Source organism: Copidosoma floridanum, unplaced genomic scaffold (genome assembly GCF_036245765.1).
Source record: "Copidosoma floridanum isolate Cflo_tuat_1 unplaced genomic scaffold, Cflo_Japanese_pri ptg000017l, whole genome shotgun sequence".
Taxonomy (NCBI): Eukaryota; Metazoa; Arthropoda; class Insecta; order Hymenoptera; family Encyrtidae; genus Copidosoma; species Copidosoma floridanum.
This window is the reverse complement of record NW_028321894.1, coordinates 13,359,631-13,386,131: the sequence shown is the minus strand read 5'-3', so window position 1 is coordinate 13,386,131 and position 26,501 is coordinate 13,359,631. Positions and strand designations below refer to the sequence as shown.

Here is a 26,501-nt window from a genome sequence, read left to right as displayed (position 1 = left end):
TCCGACCGCTCTTGTCCAGATAACCGGTCCCACTGGTCGACGAGTCGCTGGTCGAGCTCTCCTTGATTCGTGCTCTGAGGTTACACTCATCTCCATCTGGTTGGCCCAGCAGCTCGGCGCAGTGCTAGAAGTCAACGAGGCGAGCATTTATGGGGTTGGGGGAGGGTTGACCATTCCTTCGAGAACCCGAGCGCATCTACGCCTTGAAACTGGAGAGCATGCACCGCCAATCCACCTGACAGCGCTCTGCTTGCCGCGGCTCGGGCTCACCTCTCCGTCTGCCCCCTTGCACCCAGCCGTGATGAGACAGTGGCTCGATCTTGAGCCTCTGGCCGATCCAGCGTTTGGCACACCTCGCCGTGTAGACATTCTGCTCGGAGTCGACGTTTACCACCGCCTCATCGAACCAGGTTACGTTCAGCGTGACGAGCTCGTCGGACAGCGCACGGCTCTTGGCTGGACTCTCGTCGGCCGGGCCCCTGGCCTGGGCTCGAACGCCCTCATCGCAGGCACAACTCTGCACACGAACACTCAGTCGCCCTGGGATCAAGAGCTGGCTGCGCAGCTCCAGCGATTCTGGGAGATTGAGGAGGTGCCACATGTCAGCCGCCGAGCGCCTGAGGATGTGGAATGCGAGCGAATCTTCGCCGATTATCATCGCGCTGACGACGGGCGTTACATTGTGCGACTTCCGCTGAAACATGACGCTGTGCGCCTCCTTGGTGACAGTCTGCAGGGCGCCACCGTGGGCTTGCGCTCGCTGCATCGTCGGCTGCAGCGGACTCCTGAGATGGCTTCTGAGTACGCCCAGTTCATGGCAGAGTACATTGCCCTCGGTCATATGAACCCCCTTACTAATGACCAACTCGCTGCATCGCACCGTCCAGTGTACTATATCCAACATCACGGCATTTGGCAGCACGGTGACCAAGGTCGCAAACTGCGCGTTGTTTTCAACGCGTCGAGCCTGACTTCCAGTGGCTATAGCCTAAACGATGTGCTCCATGCTGGTCCTCGGCTCCAGACGGCTCTCCCCAGTGTGCTCCTGCGTTGGCGTCGTCACCAAATTGCGTTCTGTACTGACGTTCGCATGATGTTCCGCCAGATCCTGATTGATGAACGCGATGTCGACCTGCAGCGCATTCTGTGGAGCTCCGACCCAAAGCAGCCACCTACGCACTACCAACTGCTCACCGTTACCTACGGTGCCTGGTGCTCCCCGTACCTGTCACTACGGGTCGTACAGCAACTGTGTGAGGATGACAGCCGCCGCTGGCCCGAGGCCGTCCCAGTGGTGATGAACGATCGCTACGTTTATGACATCCTCTCCGGCGCTGATGACATCGGCTCGGCCAAGCGTCTGCGCAACCAGCTGATCGGATTCCTTCAAGCGGGCGGTTTCCCTCTGCGAAAGTGGGTTGCCAGCACGCCCGAGCTTCTTGAAGACCTTCCCAAAGACGTCCGCCTCCGTCCTACTTGGGATCAGCTCAGTGTTGAAGGCCTCGTCAGCGAACTGGGCGTAGGCTGGGACCCGCCCTCGGATTTCTTTCATTTGACGCCGCCCGTTGTCGAATCTCAAACCACAAAGAGATCCATGCTCGCCGCGCTCGCAGGCTTGTTCGATCCGTGCAGCTGGCTTGCCCCGATCGTGTTGAACGCCAAGCTTTTACTGCAAGACCTGTGGCGCGCGCGCTTGGACTGGGACGAGAACGTACCGTCCTCCATGACTCGCCGCTGGACCGCTTTCACCGCCGAGCTGCAGTCCATTTCCGGGTTTTCTCTGCCTCGTTGGATTGGTATGTCTCCGTCGTCGAATGTCCAGCTGCACGTGGTTTCTGACGCCAGTCGCCGTGCTATGGCCGCTGTTGTATATTCGCGGCTGCAGTCCTCAGATGGGCCCGCTCTCTGCCACATACTTCTCGCTCGTACTAAGCTTGCGCCCATCCACGCGCTTAAGCCGATGACCGAACCCGCCGCTCGCATGACCATCCCACGTCTAGAATTGCGAGCGGCCCTCATCGCTGCCAAGCTTCTTCGCTCAGCAGCCAGCGAGTTGGAAGTCACGATCGAGCACTGCCACGCTTGGTGCGACTCTCAAATTGTGCTCCACTGGATACGCTCCGATCAGCCGGCCAACAACGTGCTCGTAGACAACTACGTCGCTCAGATCCAGGAGGTCCTGCCACCCAGTGCCTGGCGATACGTGCCGTCGGAATCGAATCCGGCCGACCTAGCCACCAGAAGTGCCGACATGAGTGGCCTCCGACAGCAGCCCCTGTGGTGGAGAGGCCCCACGTGGCTGGCCCAGGACGACAAGTCTTGGCCCCAGGAGACACTGCCTCCGCCCACGCCCACGCTCTCACTCTGCTGCGCCTTCCGCGCGCCTGAATCGGACCTGCTGCAGCTCTTCTCGAGCTTGCGCGCTGTATTGGGCCTCCTCGTGCGCGTTCGTCGATGGGTGCGACACCGCTTGCAGCGCATGCCCACCCGTTTTGTGCTTTCGCCGTTGACGCCGTCTGAGATTCAGGACGCTTTTCTGGCCTGCGTTCGGTTGAGTCAATCGATGACGTTTAGGGATGAGTTGGCACTCCTGCGGAAGCGTGAACGTCTTCCGAAACGGAGCCCTTTGACCTCTCTTGCCGCCTTCCTTGATGTCGACGGAGTTCTGCGTGTTGGCGGGCGGCTCGATCACTCATCGCTGTCTTACGAAAAAAAGCACCCTCCCATCCTCAGCGGAACATCGCCGCTCGCTCGACTCGTGGTCTCTTGGGCTCACGCACGCGCCCTCCACGGTGGATATCGCGTTACCAGCGCATACGTCTCCAGGCGTGCCTGGATTCTCGGCGGGCCACGCAGAATCAAGGCTTACATTAGAGGGTGCGTCATCTGTGCCCGGTTACAGGCGCGCTCTTCAAGCCAGTTGATGGCTCCGCTGCCCGCGTCTCGCGTCACGCCGTCTCGCGCTTTTGGTCGCACCGGGGTCGATTACGCCGGGCCCTTTTCCGTGCTTACATCGAAGGGACGGGGGATCCGGACCACAAAGGGTTACATCGCTGTCTTCGTGTGCATGACCACCAAAGCCGTGCATCTGGAGCTTGTCGGCGACCTTTCCGCGGTCACCTTCTTGGGTGCTCTCACCCGTTACACCGGTCGTCGAGGCCGACCATCCGAGCTTTGGAGCGACAACGCCACCTGCTTCCGTCGAGCTGATTTGGAGCTCCGCGAGGCGTTGCAGGGCCCAGAATTTAACTGGGACCTAGTCGCCGGGACTCTTGCCTCCCAGGGGGCTTCCTGGCAGTTCATTCCTCCCGGTGCGCCACATTTTGGAGGACTCTGGGAGGCCGCGGTCAAGTCGACCAAGAGCCATCTACGCCGTGTGCTCGGCTCTCGTCATCTAACGTATGAAGAGTTCTCTACGGTTCTCGTTGGAATTGAGGCCGTGTTGAATAGCCACCCGTTGACGCCCTTGTCTGGCGATCCCTCTGACCTCGAAGTGCTCACGCCTGGACATTTCCTCATCGGGGCTCCCGTCGATTCCATCATCGAAGCTACCCCCGCTGCAGAGAATTTGGACCCGCTCACGCACTGGGAGCACGTCAAGGCCGTTCGCGCCCAATTCTGGACGCGCTGGGGCCGTGAGTATCTAAATACTCTCCAACAGAGGCCGAAATGGAGCGCTGTCCGTCGGAACTTCGCGGTGGGGGACCTGGTGGTTCTTCTTGACCCTACACTGCTACAGTCCAGCGGACGCTGGCCTCTGGGCCGTATCACCCGCATACACCCTGGATCCGATGGACTAGTCCGTGCTGCTGCCGTCAAGACGGCCACCGGCGAATACGTGCGGCCCATTGTCAAGCTTGCGCGTCTCCCTGTGGCACCTGCGGACTCTAGCCTCCCTGCGATGGACGATCGAGGGACTCCCCCCGCTTCGGCGGGCGGTGACTAGGGTCTCGCTCTTGGATCGAGGCGGGCGGGATGTTCGGGTTTTCTTACCAACCAAGTGGGGACCCGCGCCCTGCCATGCAACGTCGGTCGCTGCGCTCTCTCCCGGCCTCCCACCTCGTGCGTCACCGCGCTCGGCAGGTGGCACTCACTCCTGTACGAGGGCTCAGCGAGGACAGTCGCACGCCACGCTAGAGAAGGAGAGAAGAAGAAGACGACGATTACACGCCGAAGCGACTATCCTTTGTGCCTTTCTTTTATTTGAAGCGTTGAAAGCATTTTGTAATCCCCTGCGAAATAAATAAAGCAGTAAAAACATTCAATAACAAACGTACTATTGGTTCTGAATACTCATCAGACGTTCACAATATACTCTAAGTGAGTTAACAGTTATACTTTTTCAAAAAATATCATCGGTTGATGGTACGTGAATAATTAACTTACTGTATTTATAGTAGCTTTTACGTTTCTCAGTGAAGCTATATCATAAGCAGTATATTTGTACACATTAATTTATACAAAGCCATTTTTTAGTTTCATAATAATAAAATAATTTCTAAGGACATCAACATAATTCATGCTTTTCAAAACCCCCAAGAAATTATAAACAGCCAATGAAAGTGAGAAAACATCTGAAAGGAGAAGAAAATTTTCCTTTATTACAATATGACCAAATACAATTATTACCAGCTAAGTAGAACATATATGTAACTATACATAAATATTTCTCTGTAAACATACATTAATTTTCTTAGCTTGTACTAACATTCCTAATTTATGCCTTGTAAAAACAACCACTTTTAATTTACAGTATAAATTTAAAAAAATAAAAGCTTAAAGCTTATACATAATTTTTATTAATTTACAAAGTGTATTCTTTTTTATCAATAATGTAGCTTAATCCATCAATAATTTTTTTATTTGACTAAACAATAACCATAATTTTTGGAGTATAAGAACACACTAATTCCATTCATACATTAATTGAAATGCTGTTTCATTATTATTTTTGCAATATGAAATAAAAAGTAAGTTATGTACCCTATTGAGAGTTGAAAACAAATTTTAAGCTTTTACAAAACTTTTTTCTGTTTTGTTTGTTACATATTTTTACTGATAAATATTTTAACATCCAGAAGTCGGCGGTAGACGGTAGCATAAAATCTAATGTTTTTCATTGTTGTTTAAGTTTTTATTCTGTAATTTACAAAGCTATTAATTTTGATATCTGCACTCATTCAAACATTCTTCATACAATAAACATTTTGGAATTCAATTCAGAAATGTACTTTCAATAAATGTATTAGGTACAGCTGCTATATGTAAAAAATTTGTACAGGAAAAGACAGAAAATAAATGTTTGAGGAGTTTTGTGCTAATTCTTGAAGAGCGATATTTTTTGTAATTACGTATTTGAAACGATTTCAATAGATAATTTGAAAGTGTGTTTTTACATTTGAAGATTATAATTATTGTATAGTTAGATGAAAACAGATATTCATGTATGATTGGATGTATGTTTTACTTTGCTGGTAATAATCGTATTCGATCATATTGTAATAAAGGTTCTTGTGCCTTCGAATTTTCTTCTCTTATATTGGATATTTATTATTACTTGGGAGTTTCAAAACGTATAAATTATATTTATATTCTCAAAAATTATTTCGTTATTATGAAACTACAAAACTGCTTTGGCAATAAAAAGTATCAACTAACTCATTATAGCTGATCTACCATCCTTTAAAAAAACAGAATATTTTTTTAAAATATCTTTGGATTTTAAAATAAGTATTACAAGTACAGAAAAAATAAAAAATAAATATCTGGAAATCAAAATTCTATGCATATGATTGTAAGCATTTTGTTCTACGATTCAATTGAATAAGATTGATAGATAACATTACAGCAAAAGTGAGAGCAAGAGTCAATTAAATAGCATATATTTAGTTACAGATAAAATACGTGGAAAGAAAAAATCGCTTGCTTTGGCTGTGCGCTCAGCTATAAAGGTATAGTCGACATTTATACTCATTTCCTTGTAAGCGCATGTTTGGTATACCCTTTCTACGTATCTCCAAAATGGGCACCTAGATGCTCACTTTCGTGTGAATCCACTCCTCTTCTTGTAAGCACACGATCTTCAATACGATTATAGCACTCTCGAAGAATGCGCGCCTCATTCGATGCTGGCCGTGATAGATTGCCTTGATTAGTTCCCAAAAGGCGTCTTGTATCGCAGCATTGTCGTTAGCAATCTCTCTACTAAAAAAGCCTTTTAGGCAAGATACATCTGTTAATTGTAATGCTGCTTATAACTTCAGTATTTGAATAGTACACTTTTAAAGGTTTCCCTCACTTGGCTTAAATTATAAATGGGATGAAGGCCTGTCAATTAAATAATATTTCGTACAACTAAAGGCTACTAATCGCAAGTAATAGTAGTTTAATGATAAATTAAATATTTTCAGCAAGTATCTTTAATGTCGTTTTTTAGCGATTTTTATTGCTGTTCCTTAACTACTAAAATGTTTGATTTGTGTCAGTAAAGGCAACAAAATTATCCTCTTTGATTGATAGAGATTATTCCCATTTATCTTTTAAGTTGGGTTAAAGTACTTTAACTGTAAAAGCAGCTAACTGCACGTACCTTAATCACACGTAGTCTTTCAAAAAACTGATTGAAATTAACTTTTTCAAAATGTCACATATCTTTTGACTGAAACACTTCACGGTTAAGTCACTTAAGATAGATGGTCTAGATGGTGCTTGAGATAGCAATACTGCAAAAGAAATATTTTTAACCAACTTAAAAATTGTAACTGGTGTTACAATGTTTTTTATTAAAGTATTTATATAAATGAAAACGAAATAATGCGTTAGAGATGATTTGTACAATAGAGAGCTAGATAGTCTCTGGAACTTTCAATGATAATTCAACGCTGTATCTACAATTTATTTTGGCATGCATTAAACAGTGATAATAAATGTTAAAGAAATAATATTTTTATTGATAATAATAGGTCACTGTTTAAAACAGAAAGGTTTAAGACACTGTCCTTAGAAGGTATTATTTAAACACAAATAGTTTTAGGAAATTTTTTTGTATAATGCTGACCTTCTCTAAGTTTCTGCCTCGATAATGTTATTTTCCGTTAGAGAACCTTTTAAAATTGTAATTTTTTCCCTACTTCATTTTTTCTTCGAGATGAAATCTCTTTCTATGATTTTCAATGGTAAAAATTTCATATTTTTTAATATATTAAAAACGTTCAGTATAATATTTTAAACGTGCAGTGTTGAATTTAAACGCAATGTTAAAATTTTTTAACTTTTATTCTTGAAATTCACTCAATCTTTATACACTCACTACACTCTCAATAGGATCTTAGTGTGATTCAAAAAAGTCAAATTTTCTTTCGTGATTGATACACAGCCGCACACACACATTATAGCCTGTAGTTTCTCCTGACTGAGATGTATGTATAAAAAGAAAATGTTGTGTATCAAATGTATGTGTCCTTATACCCAATGTTAACACACGACAGTATTCAACTCACCCAAATAAACCTAGTTCTGTCATTTTCTGTTTAAAATCCATCGTTTTTAAGTTGCTTTATAAAGGCGCTGTTTTACAGAAAATCGATATTTGGCGTATTTAATTCGCTTACAACTTTAATAGTAACTTTTTACTCGTGTTGGCAATATCAAGTAACACTTATATATTAATCAATAGGTATATAAGTGTCCGAGATTATGCTGGGCCATGTTATAGTCGATTCTTCACAGAAAACCGATATTTTTCTTATTTTACGTTCATAGCTCTTAATAACTTTTCACTTGTGTTGTGAATAACAAGTGCTATTATTAAACTATTGTGAGAGAATCTATGCTGAATTTTAAGGATATAAGATCTTGCTGGGCCAAGTAACAGTCTATTCCTTCACAGAAAATCAGAATTTCGCCTACTTAATTTGCTTATAACTGAGCAAGTACTTTTCACCCGTATGTACTATAACATATACCAATGACTAATAATTAAAACAAAATATTCGTTGGATTTTAAGTGTCTGAGCCATTATGCTGGGCCAAGTTACAGTAAATTTTTCACAAAAAGTAAATGTTTTGCCTATTAAATTTGTTTATAACTTTTTGAATAACTTTTAACTCCTGTTTCAAATAATATATACCAATGTATAACCAATTTACTAGTATGTATGTTTTATTTCAAGCGTCTGAGGCCATGCTCGGCCGTGGTTACAGTTTATTCTTTACAGAAAATTGATATTTGGTTGTTTTACTTATTTACAGTTTTTTAAATAACTCTTTACCTATGGTTACAGTAACATGTGCCAATAAATTACCAATAAAAGAGTTGATATGTTTATTTTCAAATGTCTAGGATCACGCTGGGCTATGAAATTAATGATTTTATACAGAAATGTGATACTTTTTTCGTTTCATTTGCTTATAACTTTGTGATTTGCCGTATGCTGGCTTTTGTTTAAGTTTAAATAGTCATTATATATTGTTAATTCTGATTTTCAGATGTAGCTGGCCTTAACATTCGTAATTTTTTTAAGCCATGGAGACCCTTGACACCACCTATTTACCCCTGGCTAGCTGTTAACTCTGGCTGCCTGTTTCAGGTTCATCAGATATCATCAGAATCATCTTAAGTGGCTTTTTTATACTGTTCTTTCAGCCTATTAGCAATCACCTTTATGTAAACAAATCAATATTATATTTGTAAAGTGTATATAATAAGTACGTAGAAAATGATTTGTTTCCGTGAAATTTTGAAATACAGATGGATCTACATATTTGCACATAAGTAATATGCAAAGGTTTTGAGTACTAAATTATTTTTTACCTGAAAATAATAATTTTACTAAAGTTATACTTCTATAGGCGCGTTATGCGTGGGGGTAAACCGACAATTTCAGATTTCAACCTTAAGAAAAAGTGTGACGGAAGTGGATCTCCCCCTTCACCCTGCCTCTCGTGATGTACTTCCGGTTTCCTCTACACCACATGATCCCACATCACATCACCATGCCACACATTTTAATTTTTGTGAATTTTAGTTCTTTTTCTTTTAATCAATTCTTTAAAAAAAAAGAAAAAAACAGTTTTAAAAAAGATTTGAACCCCCGACTTCTTACTTTCTGGATACGGCCCTTACCTACTCTGCTATGAGCGGGCCCAACAGTTGAAATCAATTGCTTCATGTTATCTTACAGTTAGTAACTTATTTTTAATAAGAATATTTATTTTATGTATATTTATTTATTTTGTTTAGTTATAAATTAAATAAATTAACAATTTACTTAGTAAAATAATTTTTTTTTTTAAGTTTTTCAAAAAAATTGGCAAGTAGTATATTTTAGCAAAGCACCCTTCTAATTCATTAACAAATAATCATTCCTACTTTTTAAGTTTGTTACTTTTACAATAAATAAATAATTTCTTATAGAATTCTTTTATATTTTTTCAAAATTTTTAAAAATTACAAAAAAATACTTTTGTACTGTACAAATACAATAATTAATTTTTAATGTATTTTATTACTTTAAAAGTTTTTCATTCGTGATTAAAGTGATTTTTTGACTTAAGGACGTTCTTCACGTAGTTTGTGGAGGAAAGTTCAGAGAAATGACAGGAACGGTGATGTGTACAGTAAAGCTAGCAATTTTTTTTTTTACGTAGATGTATTCATATACATGCTTTCACGCACACCTCATCCCCTCCTTCTACATTTATTTGAAATTTAACTTGTGGGTCTATTTGAAAATTCGATAGGTTTTTCTAAAAGTAATCTTTTGTACCCAAGAAAATAGGAGATTCCTACAAAACATATAAATGCTATTTGATGTAATTTTTTCGTTACATGTTAAATATCCATTTTTTTAAATGCATTATGTTTAAAATAATGGTACAGTCAAACGAGCTACTATGTTCGTTAGTATTTTTTATGCTATTTCAATGTATGTTTGACGTTTGAATAATATCTGTCAAAAATAGCTAGATGTGTGATGAACGTCCTGAAGGGACATTCACTTGCATGTAATACTACCCTGTTGAAGAAAACTATACTGCAGGATGATTTTTCTTAGTTTTCTATATACAATTGTATTGTGGGTATTAAATATGGACGATAAATAAGTGTGGGATCGTACGTGATAGATGTGAGCGTGACGTTACAGATGTAACCAGCGTAGGCAGTAGAATGTTGTTCTAAAATTACTGGAAGAGTCGATGAAAGTGCACAGTCTTGGACTGGCCAGCCACTGTATTATTTTTGTAGTATTGTGCCGTCATACATTGTTTATAATCATTAACTCATTAAATATTAATTAAAATCACACCCAATCAACGTAGGTATACTTATTCCCACGATAAATGCACCACCTCCGTACACAATATTGTTTCATAGAAGGTATATATATATACTTAAAACTATATTGTTTACCATGTAGTTTTATAGAAGTATAACTTCATACTGTCAAACGCCCACTGTCTACTGGTTGTGATCTGTTTCTTACTGATGATGATTATTTTCCATGGTTTCATATAAGTTAAAGGATTGATAACAATAATAGTCCACTTAAAACATCACGCGTCATGCACAACTTATCAAATACATATCCACTTTAAAGGCCATACGATGCTATTTTTGCGTACCTACAATCCCGTGTTGGTTTTTTTGTTGTAGTACAATACATCATAATATGTTGTAAGCAAGCATCTAAACGGCACTTCTTCGCTGTTTGTCTTTCCTAAAATTTTATTGCGTAAACTTGGTATTTAAAGCTTAAAGAAATTACTTCATACTTGTTAAAAGAGACTATTATAGAAACATCATAACTGTACATGGCTCATTGCTCAATTCTGTAACATCCCTGACAAACTAAGTCATTTGCAAAATTTTGTTGAAGATAGTTTTACCGCTATGACTTGCTAGTCTTATGAATACGCAGTGTGCTGTTGGCAAATACTTGTAAGTTTTTTTCAATTATTCAAAGTAGTTGTCAATGATAACTTTTAAGTCTAGAAAGTCAATTGTGAGTGTGATGCCATTGTGTTTCACTGATCTGCTAAGGCATGTTTCAGCCACGAAGTTTATTACAAAAAACCTAGTTTGATTTAATTTTATCTAAAAGCTAAACAATTAAAAAAAAAAAAGGTCACAGTGTAATTGAGGTCAACTTTTATAAGCTTTGACTATAAAATGTTTAATTTGCTTACAATACATAGCGAATAAATAATCTAAAAACTCCTATTATTCAACTAATGTATTTTTTTAACTGAAACATTATTCTAAAATAAAAGTAATGTAGCTTATTAAAACTCACAGATATCCAGTTGCTATAAGGCTCCATACAATACAAGAAACTACATATTATATATATCGATCTTACAACAACTCTTACGTGTTTTCTTCAAAAGATATGGTTTGCTAAAATAAAAACTATTTTTTTTGTCTTGTTCTTTAAGCTCTCTGAATATTTTTAGATGTTAGATGGTGGTATTTTTTTTTTTATAAAATGTTCTTTTTGATTAATCATGAGCTTTCATGCAGATGTAATAAGTTTAAAAATAGTTCGATTCCAGCATAATCAAATTTTGTAGCTTACAATTCATCTTTCTACGATTAGTTTTTTATTTAAATTTTCTAATTTTTCGAGAGATCTTACTAATTTTACTAAATCTGTCTAAGTAGTATTTGTTTAAGGGTATAAAATCAGAAAGAATAAATCCATTTAGCTTCAGAAATTACAATATGTAACATACGTTAATATGAGCAAGCGTCATGCATCAAACTAATATTAAAAATTTTTTTTATTTTAAAAACTATTTTTTTTTGTTCTAGGAGGACATATGGATCAGCAATTTCAGCCAATGCCTTATAATCAAATCTCTACCTTACCTCGACATGGACATAATACGGATCAAAGGAATTTTCAAAACTGATCGAGAAAAATTTGTTGTCAACAATAATTTTTATATCCACACTGTGTATTTTTTATGAATGTTAAAAAAAAAATTTGTTAGAAACGGTTTCTTTTCATTTCTTATTAGGTTTCAATTGTAAAATATTAGGTATTTAGATATATTAATTTGAAAAAAAGTTTTTCTATAGTTGTGATATTACTGTACCTAAATAATTTTCATTAATGTTAATACTGCTAAGTTGTATGTTGATAAAATTATACATTAAGAAGTAATGTAACTTATAGTCTTTTTCGTAGACTTCGCTCTTAAACAAAGGTCTTAGGTTACCCGTATACTTATACCCATCGTATACTACTATCATGTTTTTGTTCGTTGCATCAAATATAAGTTACCATTTTTACCATTATTCTATTATGGTATGGTAGAATCAGATGAAAATCATATCAATATCTAAAGAATTCTAACGATCTCACAAAAAGTAAGGGAGTAGTTTCACTGCATGATAAAAAAATTAACACACAATTTAACAAGTAGAAATATCAGCAAAAGCCTCCCAAAAAGCGGCAAAAATGGCCGAAACATTTTTTTCGCTTCAACATAAAAACTGAAAAATCGCGCATGATAAAGTATGTGGTAAAAGAATATGCAAATTTTAACTGATAAACAAGCCGTGATAAGGACCAATCAATTCATCGGTTTTTTCGCACACCGCAAAACTGACATTTTGAGCTATTTTTCCTTCAATCAAAAACTCGCTTTCTACACAATATTAAATGCTAAAAATTAGGCTGTAAGAAATATATTGTAGCCCTTAACATGCATACAATACTTTATCTGCATAGGTTTTAAACTTTTTGTGAACCACTGCAAAAATCGAAAAAAGGTCGTCTCCAAAAGTGGGCATAAAAAAGTTGTTAGCCAACATAGGTACATGTTTGAAACGTATTTCTCTTCATCTTTATTTACTCCATGAGTACTAAAAACGCCGTCAGTTTTTACTAATAAGAAGTATCTTAAAAATTGATTACAAAAACGGCTTTTTGCTCTGCAATCAGTGTTATCGGTGACTCTGTGAGCCACCACTGGAGGCCACGCCCGAATTCTGTATGCCTGCTCTGAAAGTTTTCAGCGAGCACGTTTAAAATACAAACGTGCTTTTTTTGCAATTAATTTTTAAGATACTTCTAGTCAGTAAAAACAGACGGTGTTTTAAGTACGAGTAGTGTAAATATAGACGAAGACAAATACGTTTGGAAATGTGTCTAAATTGGCACAACACCTTTCTATGGCGATTTTCGTAGAAGACTCTTTTTTGGTTTTTGCTGCGATTTGTGCGAAATTGAGAACCGATAGAGCTAAAATTTTGTGTGAAAGTGAAAGACTATAATATCTATTTTGTGAACAAATTTCAGCTTTCAATATTGCATAGAACGTGAGCTCTTGAATTTCAAAAAGAAGGCTAATAATGTTAGTTTTTTGCGATTTACCAAAAAATGACTAAATCTATGTGTCTTTCACGCAGCTCAATTTGTTAGTTTAAAAATTGTGCATCTTTTTACCACATACTTAACGATGTGTGATTCTTTGGTTTTTTGTAGAAGCGTAAAACATGTTTCGGTTATTTTGCGTATATTTTGGATTGATCAGTTTTGAACTTTGCGCAAATTGCAACAAAAACCAAAAAAAGGTCCTATCCAAAAATGTTCATAAAAAAGTTGTTAGCCCATAAAGGTACGTTTTATAAACTTAATTCTCTTTGTCTATATTTACGCTACAAGTACTTAATATGCTGTTTGTTTCTACTGACTAAAATTATCTTTTAAATTGATTGCAACAAAAGCAATTTTTTATTTTGAATACGTTCGCTCAAACCCTCTGGAACATGCATACAGGGTTTAGGCGTAGCGTTCAGTGGCGGCTCGCTGAGCTGCTGACTGCACTGACCGCAGAGCAAAACGCTGTTTTTTGCAATCGATTTTTGAGGTACTTCTGATTAGTAAAAACAGACGACATTTTCAGTACTTGTAGAGTTATTGTAGACGAAGAGAAGTACGTTTAAAAAATGTACCTATGTTAGCTAACAACTTTTCTATAGCCATGTATGGACAGAATGTTTTTTCGATTTTTACTGTGATTCACGAAAAGTTTAAAAACTTATTCAGATGAAGTTTTGTGTGTATGTTAAGAACTATGATATGTAACTTGTGAATTGCAAAAAAAGGCTGAACTAGATTGAACCCAACGCAGCTGATTTTGTTAGTAGTAAAATTTTTAATCTTTTTTACGTGCAATTCTTCGATTTTCTTCTAGACGCGAGAAATATGTTTTGGCCATTTCACCATTTTTAAAGGGCTTTGGCTCACATTTCTACTTCTTAAGTTCTATAATAATTTTTTATAATACGTTAAGCAATTATCTTTTTTTTAGCTAGTGGGAGTTTTTAGGATCAAAAAACTAATTCTATCATATTAATTAGAGGAATACTGATGTAGTCCGCATTAAAGCAATTCTCTCTATTTTCGTATTTAGTCATTGCTAGGTTTTTTTAGATAAACATTATTTTTTTACTTTTGCTAATAATTGTTATGCACATGAATGTCCAGAAATTGAGCTAACAAGTTTTCTTACAATATTTTCATGAGCGGCTGATTTACTCAATGAGTAACGGCTTTTCAACTTTTTTGTGTAAAGTACATAAATGGTAGTACCCGATTCCATAATATTAATTCTGTCTTGTCAACCTTTTTTTTCAGATGTATACTTTAAAAAAATTTTTTTAAATATACACTTTGCTGCTGAACTCTATACTAAGTTTTCTAAAAAATTAATATAACCTATACTCAGATCTTCTGAATGGGTACCATATTTTGGCGATCAACTAATTGCTGGTGAGGTTGCTGGCATACTTATTAGTTTGTAAACATATCCATTAAATAAATGAAGAGTTTTATTCGAAAATTGTGGCTTATCGTAAGAATAGTTTTGTAAAAGTTCAGCAAAAGCCTTTAAAAAAGGCTATGACAGGTTTCTTGTGCCAAAAAAAAAATGAATAATTGAACGAAAAAAGTTAGGTACAAATTAAGATGCGCACTTCCAAGGTCAAAAAGCTGTGTTAAACTCAAATAGGTCTAGTAGTTTTCTCACAAATTAAACAATATTATGAATACATTCAAAGACAAAGTTCTTTCTCATGTGGTTTAATAAATCAACCAAACTTCGAACTCTACAAGGATACCAATTATGTGATAACGCTATCCCTACCTAAGGAGTCTCAAAATCTTTTATGGTTGGCTCAATGATATGACTCGTGCTACACACGAGTACTCTGGGAAATGATAATATTGAGACTGCTTTTTATGATGTTGGGATTTAGATCAAAAACTGTTTTTTTCTCTTTCTTTTAAATTTCAGACAAGTTAACAGTGATTCAAGTAACCAGAACTTTGTTAACAAATTCAATAAAATAATCTTGTTACCCCTTTTATTCAAGCTTTTAAAATGTGAAGATTTTATAAATTTTTAATCTTACAGGGTATATATTAGCTACACTTTCATATATCAAACATTATGCTTGCATGTGTATGGACTTTATTGTGCACAGGTGCAGTGAGCCTCTCGGAAACCCCGGAGCTATGATGCTGAAAAGAGGTATGGTCTACGGCGCACAGTGGGACCAAATGGCAAAATTTTTCTTAAAATAAGATAACTTTGGACATAAAACTCGGATCTTCATGATTTTTTTTTATTTTAAGGGTTTTATATAGTACATTCAGGGAAAACTGATCCGAAGTCGTGATACGGCCCTGGAGGGGGGGGGGCACAAAATTCTACCAAAGTGCCCCAAAATTTGAAAAAACCATTATTTTTTTCGAAAAACTTAGAATTTTCATCAAACACTTAATAAAATAGTTTTTTAATGACACAATTTAACTCTTTTTTAAACTTTTATGGCACCTCAGAACATTTTAAGAAAAGGAATAGGCGTTAATTGGTATTTGTTACAAGTTTGCATACTCTTGCGTTTAAAGAGAATACCTTAAGTTAGAGATCGATCACAGTTTAATTTAACTATTCTTGATTAACACTAGCACAATCGTCTTGCAGTGAGTCCGAGCTTATTGATACTTATAATTTCTCATCTTTCAGATTTCACATTTCGGTACAAGTTCATGTTGAAATGTGCAATATTTATTATAGATCATGCACAATGGTTAATGTCGTAAATTTTGATTGTTTGCATTCTTACGTATATCATTAAAAACTGATGCTGTAAGATAAAATTTTTTATAATTGCTCAAAGATTGCACACGTTTTAGATGTTTTGTAAAGGCAGCTCTTCAAAAAAAAAAGTAAATTGTAAGTAACGCGATTGCTAAAGCTCTTACATAGCTCAATGCATAAACTCACTAAGCACCTGCTTACCTTACGTTTACATAGGATGTCACACCTTCCATTCTAATAGTATGTACTATTATACAGTACGTATAAGTTCTACTACTACTACGTACACTGATTAGGTTTTTTACGTATTTTAAAAAATCTACCACTATTGTCTTATCTCTTTTCTTTCCTTATTTTCCTCTTTTGTTTCACAATCGTTAGTTGTTTTTTATTACAATTTGAAGAGGAAAGATCAAGTAGCCTGGGAGCGTGATAAGGTTAGTTTGAGAAAGCATATAAAGCCTTGGCTGCAGCTCTAATATTTACTTCAGATTTGCATGATTGAATTTCTAAATATCGAAAAGTAAGTATTATTGCTGATATGCTTGATGGCTTTTTATTTCTGTTAGTCTCTTTAAACCTATTTTACAGTTTTACTTACAAATATAGGGCAAAAAGTAGTCAGAACAACGAAAACGAGCCATATGTATCTTGAAATGCTAAAAACAAAATTTTTTTAGGCTCAGTGAAAGTTCTTATCGTTAAGTTAGCTGTAAGCCAAACTTTTTTTATGTAATATTGAAACAGGCCTGTTCTTGAAACTGAGCAGAGCTGTCTACAGTGTTATTTTGGCTACAGGTACTTCCTAAATTTATGGTAGATAGCACTCAGCGTAGGGGTTGTTTACGGCTTGGGTTAGAGACTCCGCTCCGGTCCCTCCTCCCAGGTAACCCTGGGGTATTTTTTTAAATGATTTAATTACTAGGATATCATATAAATGAGCAACTGGTGTAATGATTTTGCCGTTTCATATAGATTTTCAGATAATAATAAAGAACAACGATGTCTTAAAAAAGGAGGACTCTTTTATAGTAAAATAGTCTTGTAAATAATTAATAGTACAAATTTTAAAGTTAATGTGACCAATTGAGGTAGTAAATACATATCCTCCTATACTATGTAGTGAAATGTATGGGGCATTCCACATAACTTCCCACTGTCCCTCAAAAGACTCCCACGACCCCCAAAAGACTCCCACTGCTCCCCACAAATTAAGGAGGGAATTCATTTCATTTTTGCGTCATTTAAATCTTATAAATATTGGGTCAAACCCCCCTGCCTACCACCGCCCCTCCACTGTTCCTCCACACAATGTTTCTTGCCCCCACCAACCCTATCTATCAACTGCCATCCACACGATTTTTTGACTGTTTTAGTGCTTTTTTATTGTCTGCGTGGAATATTTTTTATAATTTGAACATATAATATGACTTTAAGCCTCACTTTTATATTCTAATTAGATTTTTTACACCGCCCGAGAGAAAAATAGATGTACTTAATGCATAATAACATTATACATAAAAATATGTGGTAATTAATCTCTTACATCTTTTAATATAGTGACAATAATACAAAATTTTTATTTGTAAGTATAAAGTTTTATAAATAACTAAATTCTATAGTTTAATATGTAGTGCATGCCATACAAATACCGACTATCCCCGACAACCCCTGAAAGACCCTATACCGTTACCCCCCCCACCACAATTTAATTTCATCCTATTTCTACGTGTTTTTAACCCTAACAATATTGGCCTGAACCCCCCCTCCCTGACTGCCACACGGTTTTTTTTTCAATGCAACACCATTTTCTGCTTGAATATTTTTTACAATTTTTTATGTATAATATGAATTAAAGCCCTAGTTTTTATTTAGACAACATTTGCATCTAAAGACAAAATAAAAAAACAACAGTAGCAGTATAAAAACTTGGCTTATAAATCTCTCACGCCGTCTAATGATTAAAAAAAGATTAATCTATCAATATCAGCTCCTGTTGCTTTAATTTTAACCAACATAAAGTTTTATATTACGATAGTTGTAGCGCTGGCATTGTTATTTTCTTCACACCAAGTTACTTTACAGATAACTTCCGTGGTAAACTAATACTGGTTATTTTGTCATATGAGCAATGGTCTCTTATTACTTCCTTTATCGATTCATAGTAGTTTAAAAAAGCAATAATAAATAATAAATAAATATTTTACAATTAAGTCAATTAGAAAACAGAAATAAATGATTAACAGACATATACTGAATATATATACGAAACATAATTTCAATAACGATACAGGGGTGCTTTCTGTAATAAAATTAGTAATAAATAATTTTTTTTAATGTAAAATATTGAGCCAAAAAATTCTGAATTTCAGCAATTTACTTAATTCCAGGTTAATAAGCTTACTTATACGTGAATATTACCCATATGTTTTCAAAACTACAGAAAAATTGTCAGCTCATCAAGAACACATAACAACAAATTTTTTGAATGAAGTGTACGCATCTTACTTATAAAAAATCATTACGTACGCCAAGTAAGAGAGCATACGTATGGTTGAATAATATATTGTTTCATCTGTGACCGAAAATTTATAAGACTAACACATTGATGGCGTCTTTTAAATATACACAACAGGGAGCATAAAGGAATTTGTAAGCATTGAGAAAGAAAATTTTCAAAAAAAAAAGCATTTAAAAGGCATTGCAATAGACTTTCTGAAAAAGTAAATAAAAAATTTTAATAGCATGTAAATAATTATCAATCACTATGATAAAAATTGATATATAATTTTTTTTCTTCATACAATTATAAATATATATTTATTATTAATAAATAAAAATATTTGTTGTAAAAATATCTTTAGTATTATACTAAACTCTTTTTTTTTAATAGTTAAATAATCATATTTCGCTTACGTCTATTATATACTGCTCTTTATTATTTACTACACACCCACTAATCTTTTATGAAAACTATAATAAACTTATCTGAAATACATTCATTATATTTTTATGTCATTATTATTATTATTTCTCATTGGATTCATGAATTTAAAAAAAAAGTTTTTTTCAAATCTTAAACCTTTTGCCTCTTACCTCAAAGCCAACGTAAAAGATTATAACTCACTAATAGATGGTTGGCGTCTAAAGTGAGTGGAGGGGTGGAGCCCTATATACTAGTACTAACCAACTATATACCAACCCCCCACTAACTGATTGAGTAGACAAAATAACAACATTACTCGTGTAATTATCAATGCAGGCTGAGAATGAGTTCACAACAGCAAAATACGCGACTCACAAAGGAATTGATAAAACAGATGATAACATAAATATTAATTTACCAATAAAATTTTTGAATAACATTAGAGAAGGTCTTCCACCACAAAAATTAAAACTAAAAATAATTGCTATAGTAATATTAATAAGAAATTTAAGTATATCAGACTGTCTTTGTAATGGCACAAGATTTAGAATAACAAAATTATTTAAGTATAACGTGGAAACAGAAATAATAACGGCAGAAAAAAAAGGATGCAAAGTTTATGTTTCTAGAATAATATTGAATACTGGCACCTCATCATCATTACCTTTTGTCTTATATAGAAAACAGTTTTCCTTTCTATTACCATTTTCTATAACTATCAACAAATCACAAGGACGGAGTTTTGATTCCTTAGGATTGTATATTAAAAACCTTTATTATCTCACGTACAATTATACGTTGCTTTATCAAGATGTGAGAATCCAAAAAAATTTTTTTACTTAAATTGAATCCGAGAATAAATCAGAAATTGAAAATATTGTTCAGCAAAAAATTTTTCAGTAATTCAAAAATATTTCATTTCAAAGATCGTTACATTTAAACAGACATAAGTTAATTCATAAAAACCATAAAAAAAACATATGTGGAAAATATAGAAAGGGTTTTAAAAGAACAGATGGGTTAAAATGACATATGAAATGTCACAGCATTAAATTAACACAATGAATTATTGCTTAAAAAGCTTAAATGTGTTTGTCTATTTAATTATACCTGCTCCTGAATTCTGTCTTTTTGTTAATAAAGTCCTCAGTTAATCAAGAATTTTATATTTGGGTAAAGTACACATGGACCAAAAAGAGATTCCAAATGTAAAAGTTCATTTAAGTTAAACAAATAATGGTCCTTCAGACATATAGTGAGTAAGGGAGAAGGAAATAGACATAGGGGGACCCATGATCAGTGACTTGAAAAACCCTAAAAACGAGGTATGGCTTGGGTACTAAATTAGATATATTTCTTAACATTTCAGATGGTAAAATATTCTATAAATAAGTATTTTTTAGGGGGGAGGTGAAGGGGGAGTCGAGGAGGAGCAAGAGGGAGTGGGGGGGAGGTTTCTCAATTCTCAAATGTAATTTGATCAAAAATGACGTCAAAACAAGTAAGTAACTATGTGAATCGAGAGGGTACTGAGGGGGAGTGGGGAGGAAAGGGGGCTGAGACTCACTTTCGTCAACACAACTATATAGTATAGGGAGAGGTGTGTGTGTATGTGTGTGTGTGTGCGTGTGTACCCACAACAATTAAACAAAGACAGACAAGACATAGCGTTGCTAAGGTAGGATTCTTATCCAGCAACAAATTTTCAATTGCATAAAAATTTACATATCCTTAATATGTTAACATCCAATTATCTTGACCCTGAACTTTGTGCCTCTCAGACGTGAACACATCAATTTCAGTATCTAAATAAAAATTTATGATAAATTGATTTAATACCAGAAATAATTTGTATAATTTTTCAGTACAGTGATGAGTTATTACTTGTACCAATTTTTGATATTTATAAGCAAATTAACTTTTTTTAAATTTTGATTTCCATAGGTAATACAGATTATAAATGATGAATATCTAATAATCCAAAACTAACAAAAATTGTTTTCTTTATCAATAAGATTCTTTTAAGTATCTAGTTATTTAATCAAGTTTATAAAAAAAAAGAACTATTTTATTTGAGAAATAAGTATGGCCGTTTAAGTTTGTTACGTCCGAACTTCTATAAAAAAAGGAACAGTACTATTAGATTCATTCTACAATCAAATAAATTTAACTTTTTTTCATCAGAAATTAACCGTTTACCCATAGGCCGTGTTTGCTTTTGCTTACTATACACTTTTCTTTTTAAACCGTTGACTCGGCGTTGTAGTGTTAGGTGTCACCGAATGATATGTCTGCAGTAGTGTAAGTGTGTCATACGTAAGCTGGCGTTGACATACTATTAAAAATTATATATTATGTAATGCAATAGTGGCGTATCTAATTTTTTTTCATCTCAAGTCCTTGTAAAAATGTCTGTCATACGCTATCTCTTTAAATTTTTCTTGACATTCAATATATTTATCAAAGTAAGAACTGTGTGTCTATCAATTAAAATTTTAAATCTTGGAATATTTTATATACTTTAGTAGTTAGGATGTTTTTAAATTAAAAAAGTAAATTTAATCACATGAATTTATATAATGTTTGTCAATATGAACTATAAACTTTCAAATTTGCATTTACACTGTTTATACAATATTATTTTCCTTAACTTTACTTACTTGTATAATCGTTAATTAGCCGCTGCTTGCGCGCACGCAGTCGCAGGATCTTACAAGATTGATCACAACGATGATCCTCATCCTACACGAGAGTACTCATGGCAATAACAATAATTAGGCTACTGCTTTTACGTCAGAACCCAAAATGACGGTCCTTTCTTTTCTTTTTCTCCTTGATTCACTTTTCAGGCGAGTTTACAGTGGCCTTGTTTGCTCGAGCTTTTCTTACACAGCTTAGTCACCAAACGAAGTACTTACATTTGCTTGAAATGCAGGCTACTAACACGTAGCTCAATCACTAAACTAAGTCTTCCATCTGCTTAAAAGACGCCACAGAACTAACTCTCCAAATTCAACAGTTACTTTGGAGCACTTGATGAAAGAGAAGTGGCCAATATTGTTATGTCCAAAAAGTTCTTAAACTCTTGCATTTAAGGAAGACACGTCAGGTTGAGGATCCCAATGACCAATTGGAGCTTAACCTAATTACTCTCGATTGACATAATCACAGTCGTAGTGCAAAAATTACATTCAAAAATTGTTGAAATTGTTAACACGTAGTTCGAGTTTTGTCACGGGAACTTGTTTCAAAAGAAGTAAGTTGTATGCCACGCGATTGTAGAAGCAGGTGTACCGCTCGATTTTTTGAGATCCCTGAGCTTTCGCTTCTTATAATTCAAAGAGTAGGAGAGTAGGAAGAAAGAATAGGATATAAAAATTATGTTTTTATATGGATCAATACACGTTATGTTGTGAATTATTACTTCTTGAGGTTTTGCGGTTGTAAGTCTGTCGTGTTCAGTTCATTTTAGAAGATGTTGTGCTACATTTACAATTGTAGGATGGTTTGCATTTTTAAATAGCAGCTTAGTAGTCACGATTTTTGCTGAGTTTAGTAGGAACGATGTTTGTGCTTTACTGCATCATGATTTATGAGCCAGGTGATTTAAAGTTGTTGGTCTGCTCTCTTTTTTTCTCTTCTCTTTGCTTAGGGCATTACATGGTACGGCAGTGCGCCTATACTGTAACTGGAGTATTTTATAAGGTTGACATGTATCTATTATCTGCAGTGAATTGCGACGACTTGGTCCCTGGGAGTGTTGATGAAAGTCATCAGAGAGTTGTCAGTTACTTTATTTCTTGATTGTAGTTATAATTGGTAATGTTACGCAGTTGGCGTTGATGCTTTGCATTCTTTGAAGTATCCTAATGGCGTTGAAATTTTATGCGACATTTCTGCGGGATCCGTAATGCTTCATTGAAACTAAGTGAGAGAAGGTACTGCAATGTTCAATGTTGTTATCACGCTTCTATTACATCGTTGTTCATCATGCGCAAAATTGTGTTATAACCCTATTGATTTTTTCATGTTTGAAAAACTTTTTGTGAACTGTAAAACGTTATTCTTACTGTAGGTTTTCGTCACAACTTTACACTGCTCTAGTGTTGAACTAAAGGTTCTTGGAAGTCAGTGGTTGAAAATATATCTACAAAACGTGAAATCTTCCATTCATGGCTCCGCACGTACGTACAATTTGTTTTATGCTTACAACTTGTTTTTAATACATGACGAAAGTACAATTTTAATAAGTAGTATGCTAAAACTTATAAATTCATTTTTTTTATTTTATGTTTTTTGTAGGGGTTAAAAATTTTGATATGACTAACAATAAATCTCGGACATTTCGTATATTCAACTGTTGTGGAAAGAATTTTAGTTTTGGAAACGAATTCATTAAAATGTGTTTATTTGTATTCTAACTACTAAAATTTTTCCCTTATAAAATTGTTATCAAGTGTGTTATCATTTAATCTTATCATTGATTTTATTTCTAACACATAAATTTTTAACAAAGATTACATTGTAGTAACAAATATCAGCTCATTGTATTGGCTTAACTTCGCTGTTGATTCAATCAAACTGTATTGAAATAATTCTGTATGTAGTGCATCGCAGGAGTAAAAGGAAGAAAGGTACATTCTACATACAAATATCCCGTGCCCAACGTGCTCAAATTTTTGCTTATGTGCAGTTTTATTTGATAAGCATAAAAACGAAGCTTCCTTTTTTGGTTCTATTTGTGCAGTCTTTTTAACCAGTCAGTTGATAACATTAAAAAAATATGTATTGACGAAAAAATATCATTTTAACTGGTAATAAAAGAATATGAGTATATTGTGTAATAGCTTTAAATAAGGATAATTTGAAAAAAACACGTTATTAAGAGTAAATTGCCTAAGTAAATCGATAATTTGAGTATGCATTAGATTAGAGTAAAGAAATGAGTTTTATTGGGTACTTGCACATTTCCTACGAGATCAGAAAAAAACAAAAAAACTTATTATGATTGTTTCAACACAATAGCACAACTACTCTTGTAAACCAACAATAAGGTTTGTGGTTGGACTTTAAAGTATCAGTTAAGAAATTAATTAATAAAAAACTAATAATGTTTTATGTGTTTTCAAATTTACATGCTATTTTTTTTTCTTTGCCAATCGAAAGTACTTTGGTTTAATAAGTTTTTTTCACGCTTTGTTACTATAAGTGTATTATAATAACAAATAATAAATTATTAAAGATGCTCATTTTGTAGGAAACTTGATGACAAAAAGATTGACAGTCGTAACATTACTCTACAAGTAATAGAAGTGGAGATGAAAGCAAGAAACTGAATAAAAAATTGGCAACTAACTATGCATTTTTAAATAAATACATAAAATCACCTTCCGATTTAGAAAAAACTATTTTTCCCATACTCTTGAGAAAATTCTGTAAGGAAATAACCTATTTTTTTTCTACTGAAAAACATAAGTTTGAATCGTAATTTTTGTTTTCGGGCAATAAACTTAACAGCCACTTTTACAGCCAGTGCAATATGTGCAATAGCCTGGGGTGCGGGAAGTGGACAGAGACTAATACGTTATATGTCCAGTCAAGCTATACGTATATACTTTCAGTAGCCGTTGTAAATGTGTAGGTAGTGCTGATGGTACGCAGTATGGGGAGGAGAAGATATTGGCTGAGTACAACCGAAGGAGGCCAAACAAAAGAGAGCCATCAGATCCTTTTTAAACTTCTTTCGGTCTTGCCACTATTCGCCTGAAACTCATAGCGCAACAAAAAGGAACTTCGTTCCGAAAAAAAAAAAGGACTGTGAAGGGAATATTTAAATGACGAGATATAGGAGAATCGGTTTTAGTAAGTAACAACCCAATTATTATTCGTAAAAATTGTTCATTAAATAAAACGGAATCTTGTATTTCACATCTTTAGTTGGGTCATATAGTATGCTCGAGGTCATGTAGTAGCCAAAGCGGGGTATGCTCGGAGATGAGATTGACTGAAGTCTTACAACATCTGCCCTAGTTGTTTTTCAGCTCCATCAAAATTAGTGTCTAAATTGCTGTATAATTCAGCACAGTAACATCGATGAGCTGTAAATCTAATAAAAGCTACGATAAATGAGTCTGCCGTGTAATTTTCTACGATTTTAAAGAAGATAGTTCGAGTTCTCAGACACACAGAAACAGCTATCTAACCTTTTGTGGTAGTATACCCTTTAGACTTCAACAGGTCCTGCATAGTCAATTCCTAATCTTGTGAAGGCGGAAATGGGTAAAACTTGAGAAGTAGGGAGGAAACTTATCATTCGTGAATGAGTATGACCTTGGTATCTCCTGCACACGACACAACTCTTTTCGCATATTTACCAGCGTAATTCAAGGGCCTCCGTGTGAACATCATTGGTGAAAGGAACGAATTACCAGAGTGGTAAGAAGCTTGTCTGGCAACAGCACCAACGGGTGTTTGGAGTCAAAGCTAAGTTCGGATCGTTGGAATCATTCACGAATGTGGATCATAGTATTATTGAGAAAGGGAGCTACCTTGTTCAGCTTACTTCCTCAAGGCCAGAGTTTTTGTTGACCAATGGGGACAGTGACGTTCGATTTCAATATCTTGAGTTCAACATTAAAAAAGTGTTTTTGACATAGAGAGATACAGAAAAATTCTGCTTGGTAGTTTTTCTGGGGATTAAGAAATAAGCTATGAACGGAAATGAATAAACGGCAGCTACCTTTACCGTATCTTCAAATTTTGGATACATTGCATTCAATTGATGGAGTGGTTCTGGCCTCTTATACTATTGATCCAATGACTGGATTTGTTCTGGGTAAATTCCTCGCGATACTATGTCAGCATGGTTGAGTTAACCTTTGACATAATATCACTTAGCTAAGGGAACAATAGTTTGAATGTCAGTACAACGATTCACGACAAACACTGGCCAATTGGAAGAAAGTTTATTAATCCAGTGCAAAATGTTATTGAAGTTAGTCCACACGTAAATAGCGTCGATGGCATGTTATATTTCCTTTAGGTAATAACTGGTAAGCTTTGCCAAAAGATGAGCCGCACAAAGTTCTAGTTGAGGTATAGTTACTGTTTTTATTGGCACTATCTTAGTTTTGGTTGTTTGCAAAAAAACGTAAACCTGATCGCTCTTCACAACTTTAGGATGAAAAACAGTGGCATAAGCTAACTTTAAAGCGTTAGCCTAACCATGAAGCTTGGGGCGTTCTCGTTGTGGATAATAGTAGTTCAATTGGGATATTTTTTGTAGATTTACCCTTGTAAGCCCCATGAGCCAACGTGGTCATTGATCAGAATTCTGCCACTGGGCCAGATGACTAAGCCAACCAAGTGGGTCGAACAATTTTGCAATATGGTTCGTGTCTGGGTTAAATAAATACTATAGTATAACTTCGATCAGCCTAAATTATTTATTGTACCATGA

The 26,501-nt window shown here is 35.7% G+C and overlaps 1 protein-coding gene across 1 annotated transcript in view; it reads left to right on the top strand.

Moving 5' to 3' along the window:
* LOC106638117 (programmed cell death 6-interacting protein-like) overlaps positions 1-12,034 on the top strand; it is a 463,402-nt gene extending 451,368 nt beyond the window's left edge. Inside the window, exon 9 of the mRNA XM_089592473.1 lies at positions 11,813-12,034. Coding sequence (XP_089448599.1) covers positions 11,813-11,913 — 101 coding nt within the window. The 3' untranslated portion in view covers positions 11,914-12,034. The remainder of the gene's footprint in view (positions 1-11,812) is intronic.
* The last annotated feature ends 14,467 nt before the right edge of the window (positions 12,035-26,501 follow it).